This window comes from Pollachius pollachius (assembly GCF_949987615.1).
Source record: "Pollachius pollachius genome assembly, chromosome: 12".
NCBI lineage: Eukaryota > Metazoa > Chordata > Actinopteri > Gadiformes > Gadidae > Pollachius > Pollachius pollachius.
The window spans coordinates 9,311,228-9,336,568 of NC_136945.1; the positions used below are offsets into that span (position 1 = coordinate 9,311,228).

At 46.2% G+C, this 25,341-nt stretch overlaps 1 protein-coding gene across 1 annotated transcript in view; it reads right to left on the bottom strand.

Moving 5' to 3' along the window:
* Positions 1 to 8,089: 8,089 nt before the first annotated feature.
* gli1 (GLI family zinc finger 1) overlaps positions 8,090 to 25,341 on the bottom strand; it is a 45,161-nt gene continuing 27,909 nt past the window's right edge. Inside the window, exons 2-13 of the mRNA XM_079748171.1 lie at positions 24,112 to 24,225; positions 21,595 to 21,842; positions 20,864 to 20,962; positions 20,281 to 20,479; positions 19,645 to 19,813; positions 19,134 to 19,241; positions 18,816 to 18,956; positions 18,196 to 18,345; positions 15,191 to 15,355; positions 14,709 to 14,951; positions 14,272 to 14,593; positions 8,090 to 12,577 (exon numbers count right to left, since the gene is read on the bottom strand). Coding sequence (XP_079604297.1) covers positions 10,008 to 12,577; positions 14,272 to 14,593; positions 14,709 to 14,951; positions 15,191 to 15,355; positions 18,196 to 18,345; positions 18,816 to 18,956; positions 19,134 to 19,241; positions 19,645 to 19,813; positions 20,281 to 20,479; positions 20,864 to 20,962; positions 21,595 to 21,842; positions 24,112 to 24,182 — 4,485 coding nt within the window. The 5' untranslated portion in view covers positions 24,183 to 24,225 and the 3' untranslated portion in view covers positions 8,090 to 10,007. The remainder of the gene's footprint in view (positions 12,578 to 14,271; positions 14,594 to 14,708; positions 14,952 to 15,190; positions 15,356 to 18,195; positions 18,346 to 18,815; positions 18,957 to 19,133; positions 19,242 to 19,644; positions 19,814 to 20,280; positions 20,480 to 20,863; positions 20,963 to 21,594; positions 21,843 to 24,111; positions 24,226 to 25,341) is intronic.

Below are 25,341 nucleotides of genomic sequence, written 5' to 3' on the forward strand. Positions count from 1 at the left end.
ACAAACACACACACCAATAAATACGAACACACACACACACACACATACGAACACACACACATACACACACACACATACCACACACAAACACACACACACACACATACACACACACATGCACACACATTAGTATAGTTCAGTCAAGGAACATCGCAATCATGCACTAAATCAATAGTATGAGCATTTCTATAGCAATCTAGGGATTCATATCTTCATCTGCAATTCAAAACCCAGCAAATGTAGGCCCTAATATTTCCCCTGTGGTCGCTACATTAAACCAAAGGACTGCAGTGTTACTGCTGGCCATGAAGAGAGGAGCCTGGTCAGAAAGTAGCTTTTAATGATGGCTGGACAGTCTCTGGTGATGTGATGCTGCCCATTGGACAAATGGGATGGGCTGAGTGATGGCAAGGCGTTATGTGACAGAGAGGGGTGACACTGCATGTGTGTGTGTGTGTGTGTGTGTGTGTGTGTGTGTGTGTGTGTGTGTGCGTGTGTGTGTGTGTGTGTGTGTGTGTGTGTGTGTATGGGTGCATGTGGTTGTGTTTGAGTACAGTACACTAACACCAAGCAGCCGAAGGGCCTGTCACCATAGTGTAAGTCCGCTAAGCCTGGATCCTCACACCTCTGTCTCAATCAAATGAGAAAACTCTCACTGCAAACTAATAAACTAAATGAGGACACACACAAGCAAACACACACTACTGACTTCCGTTGCATGGGCAGACATTGCACAGAAACAGTGATGTGGATTAAGTTTCCTATTTCAACCACTCAATTAATAAATATCAACAAGCTATACATATCCGTATGCAAATGTGTGTGTGTCTGTGTGTGTGTGTGTGTGTGTGTGTGTGTGTGTGTGTGTGTGTGTGCATGACTGTGTTTGTGTGTGTCTGGATGCATGTGTCAGCGTTATAGTGTTGGTATTGGTCAGCATTTAGAACAAATTTTGCTTCTGCACACACTTGAACTGGAACTACACTTCACATGGAGAATGCATTGAATAAATAAAAAATGTATAGTGTAGTACAGTCTAATTTTCTTTTGCTGTTCTACTATACTATTCTCACATGTATAATGCAATCATCATACCATTAAATACAGGGGACAAAATAGCCTTTTATATAAACAATTCAAGAATATGCAAATTAAAATGCCGTTTATTTATAAACTTGCAAAAAGTATGTACCGCTGCATAATCTGCGACAATGCTAATTTAACTGTCCCCGTTTTTTTTTCTTTCGTGATTTGTGAACCATCTAGCGTGCGTTTTTCAGAGTTGTAAACAAATGCCATGACGTGTGGACTGACGCTTTAGCATACCATGATCATTTAAATTATTTAAAGTAATTTAGATTGCTGGCCTAAACCATCACTCACAGGGAAATGTCAACATTAGTCAAAGGTTCCAAGAGACAAATAATTCGCTTTTTATAAGTGTCTTCAAACCAATACATGGATGTTTTCTCAAATTAAATATCCTCTGTGTTAACAAAGTATAATCTCCCAGTAGTAGGATTAGTTGTAAAATATTACGAACTAGCTCATATGTCTAGGCCAAGCTATCCTAATATAGAGAGAGACTCGGGATGTGTACAATGATCCACAGATTAGACTCATATTCAAATTTAACCACGGCCTTTTCAGTTATTCTGATTTAACACAAAAGCCTAGATTATTAAATTGGATATTGTAATTGATATTTAATTGCTTTCCACTTCCCAATTGATAAGAACTCTAACTCTATTAGACTATAGGGTATCAGAGTTGTATGTTTGCCTTAATGTATGTTACTGTTTGGTATATCTTTGGCTCAGAGATCAATCAAATAGTTTGTTCAAGATAGCAGGGACCATTGGCACAAGCCGAGAGTAACACCGCTCAGGCGGGCTGTGCGCTCCCACAGGTGGGCTACCCTGAGCTGTACAGGAGACCAGGCACTGGGCAACACAACCTTCAAATAATGCTGCAGGTCCAATCAGAACAGTAAGTACATTCAATAAGAAACAATACAAAAAGTGATAACGGTCCAAAGCAAGTAATTTGAATAAAAAAATAAGATTGAGTAGGCTGGGTTTTCATCAGGCAGTAGGCCTAGTTTGTTTCAAGGATGCAGGATGCACCGCTATGCATTCAGGGTCGCTCTCCGGGCGACGACTGGCGACAGAGCATGCTACGTAAATACACATGATTCACGTTTAAAAGCCTGAGGGAAGCGGAACACGTCTTACCTTTACTTCTCTTGGGGTTGGCTTGTTTCCTCCGTTTGCCCCGGCTTTCCTCTGTCATACTGGCCAATTTGCAATAAGCGTCCGGAGAACAGTAGATGAGCTGTGTGTGTGTTTCCTGAGTCTGTGTTTCAGAATGAATGGCGTGAACCATCGCTGACGATCACAGCGGGTGACTAGAGTCGTGAGAGGACTCCAGACGACCCAACAAGCACCGAGCTGGAGTGATGTCATCCAGGGAGAGGTTGGCCCGCTCGGATCACTTATTCACAAGGTGAACCGCTAAGACCCCACCCGCCCCGCGGTCGACGGTTTAACTTTCCGAGGAAAGTTTGCTGGTCGTTAGGAAATTTGCCTACTAGTGAAACGCTGTTAACAAAACCCCACTGCGCTGCAAATTTGTCGTCCGTTTTTCAAGTGAGTTTCCTTCATTTTAAGAGCCTTGTCGTGATACACTTCGGGAAGCTGGTCGAGATAGTGAGTAACAGTCCGCGGGCTCGAGACTTTACAGCGCAACGTTATCTCGTGCGCGGTACGGTCTTCGCGCGCCAACCACAAAAAAGTGTGCGCATGGTTTCAGATTATTCAAGCTGTCTATAGATTAAACATACGGATACCGCCGTTTTCCGTGTCTAAATCCCCCCTTTATGAAGTGAACCATTATAAACACGTGTATTGGGGGCATTTAAACGTATGGCAATTGTGATGTTTCCAATATATCGTTTGCTTACAAAATAGGGCTTTTATTTAGATTAATGTTTATCTGGGCAGGTATGCTTAATATGCAAATCCCCCCCCCACCCACCCCCACCCCGGTGGGTTGTTTTATTGCTTGGCTGTATGCGCATCGCACCTGCGCTCAAGTACCCTGGAGAGGACCCCCTTCCCGCGCTCCATTCATCCCTCAATGACTGTAGGAAGTGGTGCATTGGTGGTCCTTTGTGCTGGAATCTGGACCATAATCTGTTTAGCAACTCAAAAAACATCCGAAATAAAACTCTCTCAGCTTTGAGGACCCCCACCTTGGCATTCTCACCGCTGTAGAGCCCCCTACCTCTAAGTAACTCCTGGAGTTGTGCGGGGCACATAATGGCGAGCCGGGTAGCCGCTTCTCCGAGCATATTGAAACCTACTGTAGCAGAAAGAAACAGCTATCCTCCCTGCGTTGTTACAGTGGGATGATTAACAGTGGGCCTGTTATAGGAAACGAAATAGTCCCATAGGCTGTAGGCCTATATATTTGAGATTATATCGATGGTAAAGTAAATTGTATCAATTTAATGTTTCCATCCAATATGAATTTTGGCCTACTATTACGTTCGTAACACCGCTTTTTTTTTCTTTCATTGTGCGTGTATTTTCGAATGACAAAAGAAACGGTGACTATGTGTAAGACAAAGAGAGAAACGTATGCGTTATGAATTGGAAACTTTGTAGCACAAAATAGGGAGCATAATAAACTAGGCCTACATACATTAATAAATAATAACAACATTACGTCGTGCCATCCGAAGAACAGATAGGCCTATTGGTCTAGCCTACCTTTTCATTCAGCAACATCACAACCGTCACTGCTAATCGGAATTAGTCCCTTACAGGGTTATGCAAAGCGATGCATCCCAGGTGTGGAGAAAGGGAGAGGTAAAGAAGGACATAGGGCCAAAGCCCTTGGTGGCCGGGGGGAGAGGAACACGCATTATAGGGGGATCAGAGAGAGGGAGAAAAAAAAATATTTAACATGAAAATATCACCATGTCCTGTGAGTCTTTTTATCTTAACATTGATTTATTTAGACTTATTGTAATATGTCTGTTGTGTTATTAAAGTTGTTTACTCCAAGACAATTGTCCAATGGATTGCTGATCTAGTGAAACTTGCAGATGTAAGTGCATTTCCACGGGTCAACATTAGTAAATTACCTCTTTAACGTGGTATAAATCGTATGAAGGCCCCTTACAGTACAGTGAGCAAGATAATGATTTGGCTAAGGTGTGCTGGCTAATTGTGTACATTTACATAGAAACACTTACCAACAATCTCCACATGAAATCACACACACACACATACACACACAAACACACACACACACACATACATGTACATGCACTCAGGGAGAGCGAGGGGGGGGGGGGGGGGGGGGGAGAGAGAGAGAGAAAGAGAGGGAGAGAGGAAGACATCCCACTGGGGTTTTATCCAGAGTGTGGACTAGGGCTTCAAAGCAGCCGGCATGGGGAGAGGGCCCTTCAGCAGCATATTAAGCAGGAGTTAATTATATGCCAAGGTGAGTGACAAAAGAAGAAGACCCGCCCCCTTGTCTTGAATGACAGGGCCACAGAGAATAAAGTCATTATGCTGCTTACTTTTAGCATTTGAAAACCTATGTTCTTATTGGGCCATTTGAATTTGTATCTCTATGTAGCGCCAGAGGTGAAGACACATTACGAGCTAGTATCTTTAAAGAAGTGTCGTACTATTTTTCATTAACAACAATGATGCACACAATTGCATAGAGGTATTTTTTCCGTCTCTGTTTAAAAGTAGAATGAGGTTCCTTTGAATGTGCCTTCCAGAGCACCGTTGGCTCATTAAGCCGTTACATAGTGATGCATATTAATAAGCATTAAAATATATATAAAGGGATGCACCAAGATATCTGTTACTCTGCCTGTCTTACCCACAGCCAGACTAGTTTGATTACAGATTCATCCTTGTGCGTCCAGAAGGAGAGTTTGCTGGGTTTGTATTTGTTTTCTGTTAGCCGCTTCCATTGACTTGCAGAGCTAAAGGAGCCTAGGAGCCACTTTAAACTACTTTCTATCGATATCCTAGGATTTTGAGAACGGTCACTTATTCAAAACGTGGGCCAGTAACAACACAAAAAGCTAGCAGTTTGCCTACTAACACAGAGATAATTTGGCAGTATTTTCAGCACTGTGATTAGGCTACCTGTGATGCGCTGTTGACAGGCCGCCCTCTGAGCAGACTGCCCAGCCAGAAGCAGCTGATAAGGTAATTGTGCCAGCGTCAGATCACAGGTAGCTTAATAAGTAATCACAGGGAAGTACCCTTCTGGACACACAATGATGAATTAAAAAGAAATGGAGTCTGATTCTGAAAGACCAGCAAACGCCCATCTACAGATATCTTGGCGTATCCCTTTAAGTTTTGATCTATTCTCAACTCCTTAATCAATGGTTGTATTCACACACCTAATTTGTCAAATCCTCTGAGAAATGCCTTGAAATGCAAGAATGTTGCATTCACAGGATTTGTGTATGCAAGCATCAGCCAAGTTGTTTATTTTGAACAGTCTACATTTGGGGGGATGTCAATTCATCCAACTCAGCTCTGTACTGGTGTCGGGTCAGGGACCGTGTAATTTTTATCCGCTGAACAAACATACACTCTTCCATGTTACTCCTTCTTGCCCGGAAATTATCCACAGCCGTGAAAGCATCTGTGAGCTTAGTACCAGTCTTCCAATACAGTCACATTTAATAAACCATTTATTTGGGATTATAATTATATTCATAAACAATGTTGCCTGAGTTGCCCAAACCATATCCTCCCCCAACCCCGGGCCAAACCAAATTCAGTGCTCTCAATATTAAAAAGGGGAATTCCTCTCCTTTATATTAACCCCCTGAACACACACCCTAATCAGACTTCACACGGGGCCTCTCCCTGGACCGTATGAGTCAACCACAGTGTTTCTGCCAGGCCCTGAGTGGCCGGCTGGCCCTTAATATGCTGATGCTGTCATGCCACGCCGCGCCACAACGCCAACGCCAGCAGAGGCCCCAAAGTGCACCATGGGTAGGAATGAAATACTAAATGAGTATAAAATAGAATGTTCTGTTGTGTTTTTAGCCTGTTTTGATATTGCGTTACACTACTTTATACTTTAGAACGCAACTTTACAAAGAAAGTGACAAGGTACATTTGTTATTGGTAAAGAAACTCACGGCCTCTCATTATGATCTGCAACAATGTGTCCTACTGCGGTGATCAGACTGCTCAGATGTGGAGTCTTTAAAGGCTGAACAAAGCTTTTTTTTGTCTTGTATGCTTTATGTTACAATGAATAAACACACACACACACACACACACACACACACACACACACACATACACACACACACACACACACACACAGTCCCTCCATTGTGTATGTAATGAACTCATATTTAAGAAGCTGGAGGTTGTTTGTGTCTTCCCATGAGACAGAGAAGCCGGGGTGCCAGTCACCACTGACCACAAAGGGGCTGCCCAGGGACTGAAGCCACTTACAGCAGCCACACAACAGCCATACTGCTTGTATGCTTTTATAGCGCGCAACTGTGGCTCCCAACGGGCTACAGTGTTGACCTGAAAATAATTGTGAGTTGGCTGTATTAAAGACCCAACATTCAGATGGGATTAAATCATTAGTTTCTCGGAAAAACATGTGGAAAAATGTATCAGTTTCATGCAGCTAATTAGGGACAATGTGTTCTATTTTAATTGTTAGAAATATTTGACGTTTTCTGCACGACAACATTTTTATGGAGGTTTGTTAGTATGTCAAAGGTTTGGGTTGATGGGTTTGAGAATGTCTATATGGATTAATTTAAACAGTAAGGCCTACCAGTGGACTTTGAGTAAATGGGGAATCTTTCAATGTGTTGTTTCCAGGCTATACCGCCCTCTAGTTGGGGAATAAAAACATTGAGAGTATTTTCACTGAACACAGGAGAGGTGTTCAAATAGAACTGTCATCACAGCTGTGACATTCAAAGTTCTTTCAAATGATCAAATATAACAGCTAGCCTAAAGTTAGCAAAACATGACTGTGGAGTGTGTGTGGATGATGGCTGGTTGAAACAGCTTCACCTGGCCAGAGTCAGACTGATTGGACTCTGGGGCTGGGGGAGGCTGCACACCTGTTGCACGTTGAGCAATCAACGTGCAAAGCTTAAGCCCGCCATCACCACCCACAATCAGGGAGACCGCCAAAGGCAACGGTCTGCGGCTAACAGCCCCTGGGACCAGCCCGCAGCAGCCACACCTCTGCCAGACAGCACAGCTGCCGGCAAAGAAGGAAAATGGAGCGAGGGCTGTGAAAAGTTCTGCTTTCGGCCCTCCGAAGAGCTACCACTGCCGTCCAGCTGAAGCTGACCCAAGCCCTTTCATTCAGCCCTGCCACGGATGTCCGCTGCCACCTCTGCCAGTCAAGGCAGCAGCTCAGGACGCCGGTCTCCAGGATGGAGGGGGAGTGTTGGTTGGCAGGTAACCCTGGGGAGGTGTGGGGATAATGGGGGTTGGGCATTTATGGTTTTGCCACCCAGGAAAGGAGTCTGTTGGGCATGGTTAACCTGATCAGAGACCAGTCAATGTAATCATTTTTATGGAGGGGGGGGGGTGTTTGGCGTGGGGGATGGTGCTACTGGTTTAAGAAGCCCAACCTGGCCTGAGTCAGACTGATTGGACTCTGGGGCTGGGAGGCTGCACACCTGTTGCACATTGAGCAATCAACGTGCAACAGGTTAAGCCGTATAGCCATCAACACACACACACACTCACCTCCATGGCAACACATCCTTCTATCAGTGTACCATCTTTTAACATAAATGTTTTTTCAACATCACAATCCTGTGTCCTTGTCCGATGACACAATATAGGGACTTTAAAATGACGCAGATCTAATGTCACATGAAGCAATTATTGAGAAAAAAACATCCAGAGTACCCTCATCACAAGCTGAACATATTTATTCATAGACTGGTAAAATAAAGTACATTTCTATAAAAATGTAGAAAATTGTACGCAAAATATAACACTTGTTTTTTTTGTGTAATATAGTTACGCTACTATTATAACTCTTTATTGCTTAACATGTTATTCTTTTGCCCGCAAAAAAGTCTGATTGGGGGATGGCAGGTATCAAAAACACACACAGAAAATAGCCAACGTCTATGAAGTTCATTAAGAAAAAAAAGGTACTTTTATACAAATATGTCATACATTCTAAAATAAAAACCAGCACTAACTATTAATGTCCATGCCCTTATTGCTGATGTTAGTGTTTTGTTAACATTCGACTAGCCCTGCACCTTTTTCTGAAAAAAACAACTGTTGGTTTGAATTGTCTTTGGTAAATTGTGTTTTCTTGCAAACACAAGATCTTTAAACCAAATGTTAATTCTTATTAATACTTCATAAATTGTCAAATATCACTTCCATGCAGCCACTGGTTGTTCCAGGCCGTCTTAAATCACTTAAAAAACAGTACCATAGTATGTTTTTATCGTAACTAAAAGTGAGTTTTTCATGAATCATCAATGAATAGATATTTATATATATTTGTACACAGTGCTGTAGCCAGTGCAATACCACAGTAATCCGTCCAGCCATCATCATGAATGCCTATCAAAATATTTATGAGTGCAACAGTAATGCACCTCTTGTGCCCCAGAATGTGATAACTATATGGGTGTTGGACCCCTAACACATCTACAACAGCAGAATGTGGTCATTATTTCAAATTTAAGTCCCAAGGCAAAGTCAATGTGGATTGAATGACCTGAAACCATCGGAGGAGATTGGTGCACACATTTGAGGTTTGTTCTTGTTGTGGCTGTCCACAACACACAAAGCATAGATAGAGATGGGCCAAAACTGCATTTCTGCTTAAAAAAACAACACATCACTTATAAAATCATAAACAGCTGCTTTAGGAATATTTACAGTACAACACAATAATGAAACCTCCTGTGATATTGTAGCTGTGTTCAATGTCTATGTGCATGTTTGTGTATGTGCATGTGTCTCTACATACGGGTGTCAAGTTTCATATGTGCGCGTGCACAACGTTTAAATACTGATATTACGCAAGACTTGTTCCCTGTCAATGGAAAATCAATAGCAAAATAGATGAATAACTGAAAGCACAGGAGAATTGCTAGCCTCTTGCAACCAAAAGGGTTATTATTTCTTCTCATTTCAATCTGTCCTTTTAAACAGCCTGCTCTGTTGACCTGCATCTTGTGAGAGAGTACAGCAAATTGTCTACATTGTCACATACAAAGCATATATGAAATCATATAAAACATATTTACATATACACATTTTTCTCTACTTTTAGCCACACTCCTATACAGCTGGAATTCCGGTTTGGCAAATGTACATTAATCAACCTTATATCAGGCATGTGGTTTCCTATCTTACGAAAGGCAAAGAGGTGTACCATGGTAATGAGAAAACACGACATAGAGGAAAGGCAACTAGGCACATTTGGTTTAACGTTTTGGGCAAAGTTTCTAATTTCAGACGAAACATTTCGAAAAGTGAGGCTCACCACAAGACCCGGGCTCCTTGGAACATATTATTGCTATTTTCATGTGGAGATCATCATTTCAAACTCAACAGGTTTTACCTCCCGACTGATCGCAGCAATAAACCACGGGTCTGAGCTGGACTAGACCCGTGGTCCAGATAAGAAGTCCTTTGGGAGAAGAAAAGCCCAGAAATATCTGGAAATACTTCCTGTAAAAATATCTCTCACTCATACATTCTCCAAATACCTATACCCCAGCTTTGTCTCTCACTCTTCATAAGCAGCGCAATGTCAAACATTATAGTCGCAGTCTTAAGGCTCTGGATTTGACTGCCCTTTTCGTAAGACACGCAGAGACAGCCGACAACCAAACCATCCCTTTGTCCGTTTGATCTGTCTGTTTCTGATTACTGGCCAAGGCATCTGTGTGAATTAAGTCTATGGACTTCCCCTCCTCCTTTCTAAGACAGCGTGTTTAAGTATTTGTTCTCGCCGGCGAGCGACGTCAGCATGGACGTCATGTCGCCCACGGCCATGTTGGACAGTCCTGAGCCCGGGGCCAGAGTCACCGAGGTCTGCGGGGTGGTGAGGCGCGACGAGGCCTGGGACGAAGAGCCGGGAAGGCCCTCGAGAGCGTGGAGCGAACCAAAGGACTCGGTGTCGTCGATGATGGAGGCGAAGTCTATGTGGGCGTTGTCCAGGTCCAGATTCTCCAAGGCGTTGGAGATGGGGCCCGACTCGGGGTACGGGGCCAGGGCGGCCGATCGGCTGCTCAACATGTTGTGCTGCTGGTTCATAAAAGGCCCGCTCTGGGGGTCCATGTGCTTCTCCATGTCCATGTGGATGTCCCCCCCTGAGTAGTAAATGTTGTTGTTGTTCGAAGGCGAGAACATCTCACTCTGTGGCTGGTGTGGGTGCTGGACGGGTGGCAGTCGGACGGTGCGTCGGGGGCTTGAGGTGGAGTGGACGGGGCTGAGCTGAGGGGGGCTACCCATGTAGCTTTCAGCAGCTGACTGCTGAGTCAGGCTGTTCTGGCGGCTGAGGGGCTTGCGTCCCTGCGGGGGTCGGGGGACGACCATCTCCTGGCCGTAGCACGAGCCCTGGAGCCCCGCCAGCTGCTGCTCTTTAGGCTGCACCGAGCCGGGACCCCTGCCATGGGCCGGGGGGCTCATCAGGAGGTTCTGGTTGGGGTAAGAAGGATAGGGCTGATTGGAGTACAGGTTCTGGTTCTGTTGTTGGGGACTGTGCTGCAGCACTGCCGTCGGACCCCCCATGTCCATGGTGTCCGAAAGTGGCGGGGCTTTGACTCCAACCTGCTGCCGCTGTTCCTCCCACATCAGCGCCTGCTGGGAGTGGACGTAGTTCCTGACCATCATCTCCTTCACCTGCATCATGGGAGTCTGAGACCTGCGTCCGTCGGGCAGCACCACGGTGCCACCGCAGCCCACGTTCAGGCCTCCTCCGCTGGGGAAAGGGGTCTGCCCGGCCTGCCCTTGTGGATCCCCCTGGTTGTTGAAGTCACAGCTGGGGTTGTTGGTGGTCCTCATCATGACCTGGCCTGCCTGTGCAGGGTAGCCCTGAGCCTGCTGGGCAAGAGAGCGCTGCTGCTGCTGCTGAAGCTTAGCGTTGCGACAGGCGTCTCCGATGCCCATCCCCGGGTGGAACTGCTGCTCAGGCTTGATGACCAGTTTGTGGGTTCCATCCGGGCTGCTGTACAGGGCCTGTTGCTGGGTCTGCATGCTGGCGTCGGCGTACTGCATCCTCCCTTGGTTCACGAGGGCGTGAGAGGAGACGGGGATCTGGTTGTGGTTCTCCCCCCAGGGGCCCGTCATGGCCCTGGCCTCACCGCCTTGGCTCAAGCCGGGGTAATGGGGCCCCGACGGACTCAACTGGCAGGTGCTCATGCTGTACTCAGCCTGCTGGAGGAGATTATTAGACATGCCTTCTGGATGGATAGGTCCCGCCTGACCCATTTGAACCCCACTGCCCCTGGGGCCCACGTCGCCCTGCTGATTCTGATAGTGCCCTTGCATGTAGCCTGGGTCTGGGCAACCCAGGGCATCATGGCTGGGAGATAGCTGGTTGGCTGCTCCACACCCACCACCCAAAGCATGGCGTTGCTGCTGCTGCTGCTGCTGCTGCTGCTGCTGCGATGGGTATCCCATGAAGCCCCTGTCTCCAGGGGCCATCATCATGGAGTGGCTCCTGGAGTCTGCCGAGCTGTGGCTGGGCTCCATGGCCATGGTCTCCATCATGACGTTCTCCGTGATGCTGGGCGGCCGCGGGGAGTACATGTGGCGCGCCACGTTGGCGTCGGAGCCGCAGTGCTGCAGCGCGTTCCTGCGTCCCATCATGGCCACGTTGTTGAGGCTGCTGAAGCGCTGGGCCTTGGACAGGGTCTGGGGGTCGCCCACCGAGCGCACGGGGTCGCTGGCCCTGCGGTGGGCATTGCCGGGGGCCTGGTGCGGGTAGATGACCCCCGTGCCGTACTCGGTGTTGGCGTTGTGCCGGCGCGGGCCGCCCTGGAGGAACGGGGGCAGAGGCTGGTAGTCGGACAGGTAGCCGCCTCGCCGCACAGGGGCGCTGGGGGTCTCCGTGTTGGGCAAGGGCGTCGGGGGCGGGCCGCCGGTGGCGGCGGCGTATTTGGCCTTGAGGCTGTACTGCTGGGCGGGGGTGAGGCTGGGCAGGCCGGGCAGACCCCCTTGACAGGGGACCCCCCTGCGACTCATCTCTGGGGAGAGCGGGTCACCACCCGCCTGCTCCGACCCCACCAGGTGACACCCAGTGCCTCCGGCTCCCCCCAGCTGGGACACCTCGCTGGACCGGCGGCTGGACAGGTAGGGGGACACCATGGAGGAGCGGCGGCTCACTGTGTAGGCGGAGCTCAGGCTGCTGGTGCCGCTCCCTCGCCTGTCATTGGCCGAGCAGTTCATGGCGCCTCCCCCTGCCATGTCGTGATTGGACAGCTCCATAACGCGGCGGTTTGAGAGGAGCGGAGACGGCGCGCACATCCCGATCATTTCCCCTGAACCTAGAAGAAGGAGGAGACGTATCGGTGAGCACTGAGGCAACGGCCAAACATCTCCAACCAATAGGATTGGTTCTAGGGCCGAACGATTAGGGGAAATGATCAATCGAGTTGCGATTATTACGACCATTATTGCGATTGCGATTTAGTGTGCGATTTTTCTTTTTAAAGTTCCTTATGTTCTGTATTATTCACTAAACAAGCAAGCAGTCAACATATAAACGGCTCTTTCCTTTAGGTCAGGCCTATACGTTGAGATTAATTGATACATGAATTGATATTATAACATCTTTATGAAACTATTGAATTAAAATTAAAAAAAAAATTAAAAATATATACAAATCTTACTGATCTCCAGTCAGTAATAGTAACAAATAGTAATGCGCGATATAAACGATATACGATATAAACGATACAAAAATGGCCTACGATAGAGATTTTAATTCTATGGCTCTATCGCGATAATGCATGTTGATGACGCAAAATACAATGTTTAATTATTGGTTTGGTGCAATTCCTTTTCACATTGCAATTTTCGCAACAGTGCCAGAATTCGTCAACAAACCTGCATGTGTGCAAAGAACGTTAACCCATTTGTACCGGCTGCTGTGCGGCGCAACATTGTATCTAGTAGATACAATGTTGCTCCGCGCAGCCGGTACAAATGGGTTAATGGTAAACACGCCTTGATGCGCAATCCGGTCTTAAATGTAAACACGCACAGATGCGTGATCCGGTCTGAATGGGTTAAATCATTGGACAAAAAGGTCTGGGGCGTTATAAAGCGTTAAAGAAAAAGGAGGAGGGGGGGGGGAAGCACCGGTGAAAGTCAACAATCATGGATATCCAGCGTGATATACATTGATCTGCGGACTGGTCCAACTCCTTCTCCCTCATCCTGACTCGGAATGTGTTAAATGCATCGGCATTTTTAAGTTATGTTTTCCAGCATACTTTTTACTTGCTTTTGTCGGACCGTCGGGTGGTGGCTCAACATGGAGCAAAGAGGAGACGGAATGTCTTTTGGATATCGGACCCAAATATCCAAAAGACGTTCCGTCTCCTCTTTGCTCCATGTTGAGCAACGTCTCCGAGACCACCTCTCCGGCTGGGTCAACCTCCTTTTGATGGTTAAAAATATCACATAATCGACAAAAATCTTAACAATCAATGATCGATCATCAATTAATCATGCCCATCCCTAATTGTCAGTACAGTGTCTGTTCCTTATCTAGAAAGACACCCGTTTTTCCTGTTCTCTGCATCTTGGGTGGCATTTAAGAACCAAGGACTTAAACTAAGTGTAGTGCCTTTTAGAATGGTTTGCACTAAAGGAAAGAAACCCAATACTAATTTTATTTATCTGCAACATTATGTTGTATGATTACAGTGTTTCACAATAAATGTTCTCGAAATGACATACTATATTTCTCTTTTTTTTAAATACATTTAGCAGTTTGGCTTTCCTTAGGGTCTATGTAACCTGTTCTGAAACGGTTATTTTATGATTTTATATCGTGATATATATCGTTATCGCAAGAGGCTGCAATGTATATCGCAATATGGATTTTAGGCCATATCGCCCATCTCTAGTAACAAATCCTAAAAAAAATCCTTAAAAAAAGTAAGTAATATATCGTTCAGCCCTAATTGGTTCCACAGCAATTATTGAACAGCAGCACAGTATGCAGTCTCACCAGGCAGAGCGGGCAGCTTGCTGCCGGCACAGCGGCCTGGCGGAGTGGGCCGGCGTATCTGCTTCAGTTTGTCGATCTTTAGGTTCTCCAGCCTCTTCAGAGCCTGGGCTGACATCCCGATGGTGCACGCTGCGTTCCCCGCCTCCCCTCCTCCTCCTCCTCCTCCTCCTCCTGCCACCCCATCCTCCAGGGCAGTGAGGTCCTCCAGGCTCCCCGCCGCGTTCAGGTTCATCTCAACCCCGCTGTCGTTGTTGTTGGCGCTCCCCAGTGGCGAGCGCTCGCTACTGCAGGACGACTGACCGCCAGGGCTGGGCTGGGATTTCTGAGAAGAGACGATATGCCATTTGAATTGGAGAATGTTTTTCATTATCCTAAAATAACTCAACTAAATATGTATGTACAAACAACAAATAATTGAAGGATGCTGAATTGCTTACCAAAGAAGATTCGGGGGCTAATAGTTTACAATCTTCCCGGCGTGTCTCCTCCTTCTCCAGCAGCAGTTCAGAGTTGGGGCCCCCGGGGGTCAGCGCTGAGCCAGGTGCTCGGGGCCCGGTGTCTCCTCGGTGCTTCTTGGTGATGTGGGCTTCAGGGCCGTGGACCGTCTTCACGTGTTTCCGTAGAGAGCTGGGGTCTGTGTATCGTTTGGTGCAGCCCGGGATCTTACACACGTACGGTTTCTACAGGATAAATGTTTGGTTGGTATCAGTTTGGTTTATGCAAAAAGGTGAAAACTACAATAAATGTCAAATATGAGTCAATATGAGTAGTCAATGTTTTCATTCGGATCATCTATTTAGGAAGAAAAGTGATATTGTTTATCCTTTTAGTACAGAGGGATTATTAATATTTTCTGTGATCAACATGTAGTAGGGTAAAATCCCCGATGTTGTTCAGATGGACGTCCCGATGACTGTACCTCGTTGGAGTGCGTGCGGTTCTGGTGCTTTGCCCGGTCCGAGGCGTTGGAGAAGGCCTTGTTGCAGCCCTCGTGTTCACACACATAGGGTTTCTCCCCCGTGTGGGACCGCAGATGGGTCTTCAGGTTCTCCAGACGGGAGTAGGCCTTGTTACATCCCTCGAACTAACACACACACACACACACACACACACACACACACACACACACACACACACACACACACACACACACACACACACACACACACACACATTCAACAGGAAGATAAATATTAATCACATTGAATTTGAATACAAAGCATTTATTATTATTAAATAGGAAAAAGAGCACAGTTAAGAATACATTTATTCGAAAAAAATCCTTCAGAAATAAACATTATTTGTATTAGACAATTATTCTGTTACTTTAAATGCACATTGAAGCTTAAATGAAGACATTATCATATTGATCACAGGAAAGGAAGGGGAACAAATACGAAACTAAGAGGGACTATAGTAGCACTCTTTGACTTTAAAACACACACTGATAGTATCAGCACCAAAACTAGGCCTTGTTTATAGGTCACAAGGAGCTGACACATGGAAGCTGGCCTACTTTAGCCTCTTCTGCATGTCTCTCTATAGTCATTATCAATACATCAGATATAAAAGAAGAACAGATGCAGCCTGTTGATGAACCATCTTCATTAAAAAGTGCTGTTGACAGAAAATGCTGTTGGCAGACCGGTTCATAATTCCGTTCACTGGTTTGCGTGAAATAGAGACAAAACATCTGAAGTAGGGCAGAGCAGATGTCAAGTTGTTGTTTATTTTAAAACATGATGGAATAGTTGCAGGAAAAATTGTTGGAAAGAGAGAGAGAGAGAGAGAGAGAGAGAGAGAAAGCAGAATTATTTGAGGAATGTCAAGCAAGATTAAGAGGAGGATGTTTCAACTCCTACACCAGACACCCGCACAGTGGAGGGCCTATGCACACACACACACACACACACACACACACACACACAGCAGGGATGGAAATTAACACCCGCCACACGCCATTTGCGGGTGGATTTGTATGGTGGCGGGTGAATTGTGTCCCTTCACCCGCCACTGTGTCGGGTAATACTTTCAAGTCAGGTCCGATCAAATTTGCATATTTAATACATTCGTCATACGGCGCTGCTGCACAGTTCCACAACCATTACTGTCAACATCCGGCCCCCTTCTTCTTCTACGCCTCTTTTGCTGAACTGCGACTGTCAACATCCGGGATAATAAACCGGTAACCATAGAGAAAATATGCCGGTATCAACATTCGGTATAGTATGCTAGGCTAATTATTGACATATAAAGAAAAAACTGCTAGAGAAAGCAATTTTGTTTTTCCTCACCGGAAGAAAGAGAACAGCTGAGGAGAGTGTAGGCCAGGTACAGGTGGCGGATGATAGTACGGCTGTCGTCCCCAAAAAGAAGAGAGATGGCGAACATCGGACAGTGGGCATCACCGTGACCGGCTGTTGTTTGACGGGACGAGCCAGACAATGTTCTGTGCTCTCTGTGTAAACATGCTTCGGATGGCCACAGGTCCAATAGTTTTGTGAGTGGGACACAAAACCTAAAATTGGAAGCCGTGGAGGACCACGAGTCCTCAAAAAGTCACCTTCACGTTTTGAAAATTGCCAAGGGAAAATCAGCGCCCGAAACCACGACAGCGATGTGGACGCTCGTTAGCCTCAAAACAGCCCAGCTTGATAGAAGTTAGTTCGAAATGCAATCAAGACTTCGAATGTCACTGCACGTAAGTTAATTTTTTATTTTCTATTAGGCCTGATGCAATAGTTTGTTGCTGTCGAAAAACTAGCATGTTGGTTAACCTTAGAGCTCTGCTCACTTGTTTGGCAAACAGCTGCTTTCTGTCAGTCTGGTCAAAACAGATGTCAAGTGTGTGTGCTAAGACGTAGGGCTGTCCCGAATACCATTTTACAGGCTTAGAATACTTGTTGGATATTCCGAGCGAGTATTCCAATACTCGTTCTAAAACAACATTAATAATTGAACAGTACAACAGTCGGGGTTCCTTACTTTGCTGTTGTTCCGTTCCAAATCAGCTGTCATCCGTGCCATCGTAGCCCTTACAGGAGCTTATCAATTCATCCCGTAACGTGCATATAAATCCATACAAAGATCCAATGTTTAGTCGTTTGTGTCCATATTAAATCCATCATTGACCGGGTATTCGTTTGACAAAAGCCAGTCTGTGAATGCGCAATAGCAGGGCTGCATAGCGAACGTACACAAACAGATACGCTAACGAGTTCCTATATGTTTAATGCACTTATTAAGTCATTGTTTCTTGTTCTTGTTTCTTCATGGTCTGTTTTCAAATGTTTAATTTCGAATACATAGGCAGAGTATGAGTCTTCCTCTACCGAGATGATACATCTGTTGCATTATAGGGGCAGATTTCATTATACATCTGGTTGAATTGAAGAAATTAAAAGGCCAGTGCACTGAAAAAACAAATATTCCTATTGACCTATGATGGTGTAGCCATGCATGGTGTTTTATTGTTAATATGTCAATTTGTTTTTTATTGAAAATACTTTGTATAGATGAATTATCCCCAAACTTATCATCGTAACACCTTTGAAATAAACATGACTTAACATGGCAGATACCTGTGTATTGTTTATCATATGCGGTAAGAGTGTAACATTTTCAACTCAGTTCCTTGGTAGCGCCTACTTACAGTAAAAATCACTTCTGATGGAAAAAATGATGTGTATGAAAAACACTTTTCTTATCTAGTGTTACTATTATATTGTTTAAAATGTATGCATATATTAAAAACTTATATAGCGTCTAAAAAGTGGCTGGTAAAAAAGATGAGTGGCTGGTAGATTTTTAAATCTACCTACCACAGTGGCTGGTGGGCAAAAAAGTTAATTTCCATCTCTGACACACACACACACACACACGCGCTAGTAAGAGAGGGAGAGGCAGTGATAGAGAGACACTCACTGTGCACTTGTGTGGCTTCTCCCCGGTGTGACGGCGCATGTGGACCACCAGCATGTATTGGGCCTTGAAAGGCCTCTGCTCCCGCGAGCACTCCTGCCAGTGGCACACAAACTCCTTCTTCTCCCCGTGGATGTGCTCGTTGTTTATGTGCTATGGATCACACACACACACACACACACACACACACACACACACACACACACACACACACACACACACACACACACACACACACACACACACATTTATTGATCAGAGTCAATCGTAGCTTCAAATGAAATGATGAGTCTGATTTAACTGCCTGCTTTCTCAATCCGAATTTGTCAGTCTATCTAAATGTGATGAGAAATCAGTGGTGGTGTGTGGTGCAGTATGGTATGGTGTGGTACAGGGGCGTAGGAATGAGTTTAACATTGGGGGGGACACATATTGGAAACCTGACAGATCCGGTATAATTTTTAGGTGGGACAAATGCGCCTGTCTCCGATATTGGAGGGGACACGTCCCCTCCGTCCCCCCCGGTTCCTACGCCCTTGGTGTGGTATGTTATGGTGTGCTATAGTGTGGTGCGATATAGTGCGGTTTGGTATGGTGTGGTATGGTGTGTTTTTCTATCTTACGTGGACTAGCTGGTCCTGCGTGTCAAACTCCTTGTTGCAGCTCTCCCAGTGACAGTTGGTCTCATAGATAGCCTCTGGCTCTTGCTTGCCATCGTCCTTGTCCAGATCATCTCGGCCATCCAGGAGACCCATTAGGGGGTCCTGCACACATACACACACACACACACATATCGCAGCATGAGCATGAGACGCACACACATATCACACACACTTCAGTGGAAACAGAACCTTGGTGGCATGGAAATAACAGTACAAGTACATACTTAAGAGTAAAATCAATGGAAAATCTGGTGTATTTTCCAAATGCTCTTCTGTTACCTGTGTGCCAGTGGAGGACGGACTGGCCATGTCTCCTTCAGATCTCTCCTCCAGGCTCTTCACATTGATGCAATCCATCACACTGCTAAGCCCAGGCTCTGTCTTCAGCTGCAGGGGCAGCAGAAACACAAACCACTGAGTTAGCAGCCCTCCAATCAGCAGCTCCCCTTTTGCATTGTAGTAAGAAGACTTTCTTTCTTTTGGTTGTTGTTTCCTTGTTTGTGTCCCACATCGGTTAAATGCATCTGTAGACCTCTTCCTATCACTGTAATAGTAACTTGCAAGTTTAACCGTCCTTTCTGTTTACATTTGTATCGTAACCTGGTTGTATGTTCATTGATGCTGCTGGCTGCAGCATCAATGAAAGTAAGTAAAAGTAAAAAAGTTAAAAAAAAAAATTAAATAAGTTTAAATAAAAGAAAAATAACTCTTTCAGAAAAAGCGTTAAGGAGTGTGATACTGTGTGTGTGTGTGTGTGTGTGTGTGTGTGTGTGATTGCGGGCAGCCTTACATGGCCGTGCTTGGGCTGGGCGTGGAGCCGAGGGTTGTGGGGGGGCAGGCGGGGAGTGTGGCAGGGCCCTGGGGTGTGTCCTCCCATGGGGGTTCTGACTCCTCCTCCATACATGGAGCCCTGCACTCTGGACTGGTAGCTCATGGAGCCAGAGTAACCCAGGGACGGGCTGGGGGGGTCCAGAGAGGTTGGATGGACATGTTAGAGATGGATGGAGGGAGGGAGGGAGGGAGAGAGAGAGAGAGAGAGAGAGAGAGAGAGAGAGAGAGAGAGAGAGAGAGAGAGAGAGAGAGAGAGAGAGAGAGAGAGAGAGAGAGAGAGAGAGAGAGAGAGAGAGAGAGAGAGAGAGAGAGAGAGAGAGAGAGAGAGGTTAGCCAGAATGTTTGACAGCTCTCTGTCCAAAGCTGTTAGTAACAATTTATATTATTTGTATTTATACCGTTTATTTATTTACATTTTTTAACCCATTTAAGGCATTCTGAGTTCATATTTACATCTTACTCTATGTTTTAAAACGTTGTGCATTGAAGTCGAGATTCATACCAGGCTGCACCAGATCACATTTCAGCTAAAACATCTTGTCATAGGGGTGGGGAGTTTTCCTTCAAAAGGAGCGAGCAGAGTGCAGCGACTGACCTCATGCCCCCCACTGACAGATGCCCATAGGAGCTGGCCCCGCTGGGGTTGCAGCGGGCGTTGACGAAGGCCACCAGGGAGTTGGGCGAGGTGCGGATCACCGTCTGCAGGTCCACGCTGGCGTCCGACAGAGGGGAGATGGACAGCGCCCGCTTCTTGCTCAGCTTCAGTATGGAGCGCGGCGTGGAGAACCGGGAGCCTGCAGGGGCCCAGGCGGACCACAACAACGAGACAGTGGGGTGTTGAGAGGTGCTGATTTATCAGTGTTTATTGTAGGTGTCATTGGGTTGTCAGATGTAGTGTGAGGGCTCAGTGATCACTCGGGGCATAAATCGCGCGGCACTAGTTACGTTTTCTTACTGTGACACATATGTGACACACATGTTTTGAGAAACGACAGTGTTTTTCAGATTATGTTGCCTGTGTGAAAGAGTTCTATAATCAAACACGGAAGAAAGAAAATATCAAGACGAAGCTGGAGCTAAAGTCATGTCGGTGACATCCAGTTGCTTGACATCCAGCGGTGAAGGTCTGCTAAGTCACTGGGCAACATGTTTACACAGGAGGAGGCTGGCTGCCTTACCGTCCCCTGTGCCCATCTGATCAGAGGACGGCTGGCCATGGGAAAAGCCATGGTTAGAGGACATCATGTTCTGGCTACAGTAGGGGGAGCTGCTGCCACCTGTTGAACACCAAGGACAGCCATAAGAGCACAGCCGGCCAAACAATAAGGCAAATAGAGACAGAGAGACAGACAGACAAACAAACAGAAAAATACATGCAAACATACAGACAGACAGCTGGCCTGTTTTAAAACTCACCACATAGTTCACACATATAAACCAACTGTGCACTGATCCATACTTATGACCATTATACTTGGAAGCAGCATGTGGTTTATTGGGTCTAATCAACGATGCACCACAGTGCTGACTGTTATCGTTGATGATGATCTGTGATTGATTGATGACGACATAGTTCTGTTGGTACTCACAGACACAATATATACATATATATATATATAGATTGTGAGGGCTACACTAGCTCAGGTGGAGTAGAGTGGGTTGACGTGTAACAGGAAGGTTGCTAGTTTGATCTTCGGTTCCTCCTAGCTGATTGTTGTGAAAAAAAGAGAATGTACCGGAGCTTTGCTACTCTCCCCTTCTATGCATAATTTCCCCAGTAGGTGTAGGAGCTCGAATAAGCGATCAGCAATGACACTCATGCTGCACTAATGGCGTGATTTGTACTTGTGGAGGAACATGGCCCTCTGACAGCAGCCAATCAGATCTGTGGTAGGAGACGAACACTCACCCTCATTGGGCATCATGCCCCGGTGGTTCATCATGCTGTGTGGAGGTGGAGGCGGGCCCATCGGAGGCCTCATGTACTGGTTCATGCAGGAGCCGTGGCCCTGTGACCCGGGGCCAGGGCCCGGGGTCATGCTGGGCTGCTGGGTCACAGGGTTGTACATGGCTCGGCAGTCCTGGGAGGGGCCGTTGTGGAGCACGCCGCGTTGCGACGACACTTCGCTGTATGAAGAGCAGCCGGACGGGGCGAGGCTGGAGATCAGACGATGGATAGACAGTTTAGAGGACAGAAGACAGGACTCAAGACTCACTTGTTCAGAGTTCACCTGGACTCTGCATGGCCTCCCCCCTTACCCCCACCGCGCCTTCACCTCCCTTACTCTCCTCAAAACACCCCTCCCTTGCTCTAATTGTATGTTGTACGTCCTGGCACTTAAAAATAGTACTTTTTGTAGAATCTTATCCTAGCTCGCTTGTTGTATTCAGGGAATGGGTGAACCTACCAATTGTGTAAATGCTTAGCACGTGTTTCTATTAATACCTTGATTGTACTGACAGGGATATATTGTTTCTCTTTCTTCTGACAAATATCCATTTAAAAGCGTCTGTTAAATGCCCTAAATGTCAATGTATCGTTGTGTTGATTCATTGTGATGTCTAAACGGACGGGATGACAGCTGTATAGTTGATTGATTTTAAGGGTAAAAGTTTGAGTAGATGAAAATAAAATAAAAAAGGACTTGGAAAAAATTGGAGCCCTGTTGCAGAGGAACCTACTCAGACTGAATGCAAAAATGCAACAGTTGATGTGATATTTCACTCTGACCACTAGATGGCACATCGCTCATGAGCTGAGGCACAACTGTTCCTCTGTGTTCTTCTACCAACCCTGAAGAGAGCGAAGCTGCTCTGAAACTTCCCAGGGTTCCAATGAATTTCTATCTGTCCTCTACTCATCACTCCCAACCCTTTTTCTCCAAAACCTGCTTTACTTTCCCTCTCTTTTCAACCCCTCCTATACCAATTTTCTTTCTCTCTTCTGCGTACCAGGATTCATTCATCTGACCACCTTCTAAGTCTTCTTTTCAGGACTCTAATTCTTTCAACACAACGTGTATTCCACACAGAAGCTTAATCTGTCCACTCTAATCCACTACGCCGGTATCCCTCGCCTCCCCCTGTCTATACCTCCCTCCACTGCCCTCGCTCTCTCTCGCCCCCTCTCCCTCTCTCTTTCCCCTTCTCCCTCTCTCTGTTGCTTTCTCTCTTTCTCTGTCCCATGATTCATGTCCACAAATCTGCCCCACCGTCCATTGCTATCTCTCTTCCATGTTAGCCCCCTCCCATTCTCTCGTCGCTCGTCTTTCTCTCCTGCCCACCCACCTTTTCCTCTTCCCATCGCTCTCTCTCTCTCTCTCTCTCTCTCTCTCTCTCTCTCTCTCTCTCTCTCTCTCTCTGTCACACACACACACACACACACTCTCTGTGTCTCTCTATCTGCCTCTCTTTCTCTCACCGGGTAACCTGAGCCTGCGCGGGGCAGTCATGCAGAGCACAGCGGGGCCTGGTCAGCCTGTAATTAGCAGCTGTCAGAGGGAGAGGGAGAGCGAGCGAGGGGCCGAGTCCACCCGCAACCTGGGTGGCATTAGCCCAGGGTGAGGGGGAGGGAGGGAGGGAGGGAGGGGCAGGGGGGGAGGAGTGAAGGGCCTGAGCTGGGGCTATCTATCTCCACAACAATTGCTATGGGACCTGGGTCCTTTCACCCAGGGGGATATCAGGGCAGGGGGGCGGGGGTTAAAAAGGTAGCTTAAGTTTGAAAATCCTCCAAAATTGATGTGTTTATCTCTTGCAAATTGCCACCTTGATTATCGCCCTTTCTGTATTTGTTTTCCTCTCTATATTATAACATTGGCCTACTTGAATGAATCGGAGTGAAGGAGAGAGGCAGTGGCTGTACCAGTTAGATTACAGATGGAAGGGTTCTAACATTTGAAGTCTTGATGGATTTATCTAATATTATCCAATATTATTCTTTAGGTAAAAACGATGTGCTTTAGTGCAAGTAGCAGCAGTGGAACTAGTAGAAGTAGGATAATTATTAGTATGAGTAACAGAAGTAGCATCAGTAGTAGTAGTGGTAGTGGTAGTATTAAGTACTACTAATAAAAATGACTAGAACTGGTGGTTCCTGTCAGATAAGCAGTTGTATAACTGGTGGTAGCAGTAAGAGCAGCAGCAGTATTATTAATAGTGGTAGCAGTGAGAGTATAAGGACTGTTTCTTGTGGTACAAGTGAGAGTAATAGTAGTTTAACTACTGGTAACAGTGAGAGTAGCAGTAGTTTTATTGGTGGTAGTAGTGAGAGTAGCAGTATTTGTACTACTGGTAGCAGTGAGAGTAGCAGTATTAATACAAGTGGTAGTAGTGAGAGTGGCAGTATTTGTACTACTGGTAGCAGTGAGAGTAGCAGTATGATTAGCAGTAGTAGCAGTAGACTAAGCAGCAGACGGGGGTGTCGTACCCTCTTTGGGGCTGGCTGGACGGGGACTCATAGTGATACAGCCCCTGGTGTGGCTGCATGTCCACGGGCATCGGAGCTCCAAGATCCACGGCCGGCCGCCTGCTCCCTTAGACCCTGCAGGAAGAGAACCAGATGTATACAAGGTGAGGTTTTTATACAAATGAAACAAAGCCAAATCCAAACATACGTTTCCCACACTCAACTAAATAAAATGGTGAAAAGGGGGAGGTATATTCGTCTTAGGTTTCTGCTCCATTATGCCACACAGAAACATTGTCGTCCAGTGGAAACTAAAGCAAGCCACACCGCACGGCGAAACCCTATTCAAACAAACCAAAAACGGACAGGACCGAAGCCAAGGTGCTCCTTGTGTCTAGGCAATAATGAGGCAGGGACAACAACAACAATTGCGGTCAGGGCTAAAGAAGGGCTGGATGTGACGTGAGCAAGCGGCCCAAACCTGACCAAGATAAATAATCGAAAAACAAAGTCTGTGCTTTTTTCCCCACCAAAGGTATTTTAACCCTTGCAGAATTTGTTTCCGAAGACATCAGTGAGGCCTGGAAGTGGTAAAGACAAAGTTATCTATATAATAGAGAGTGACTGGTGAGTGACACAGAGAGAGAAAGTTACAGAGGCGTTTGGGGGGCGCTGCTAATATGCACTCTGCCTCGAACGGCCCGCAAAGTCCAGCACCCCTAACAGATGGGCGCAGGGAAACTGAGGGGAAACTCAATTACAGGTGTGTTGATAGGTTGACTGTGATTTAAAGTCTCCTCTGTCCTCCTCTACCGAGCGCTGATAGGCAGGAACGTTGGGGATAAGAAAGACAACAGTTCTCTATATTAAAGGAATCCCGAGTGTCTAGAAAAACAGAGGACAAACCGGAGAAGCAAAGCAATGCGCAACCAAATGTGTTTGGTTCAGAGTCTAAGAGAATCCAAACAAGATAAACAAGAGAGTGCGGGTTACCTAGCTTTGTCTTGTGGGGTGGCTTCGACGTGTTCCTAAACAAACGCATAAGGAAGTCCCCTAATTTGCAACGACCACCCATGTGCAGACGATCAGACGACAAGGCGTCTGAACTGTATTTGGTGAAACGTTTGGATATATGGGACATCTTTTGTCCTTGTGTGTAGCATGGATGTCTGGTTCATGGAGAAGACAAAAGACCGCAATGTGAAGACAGTTCTCTAAAGACAGGGACAGCATCACTTAACAGAACATCTA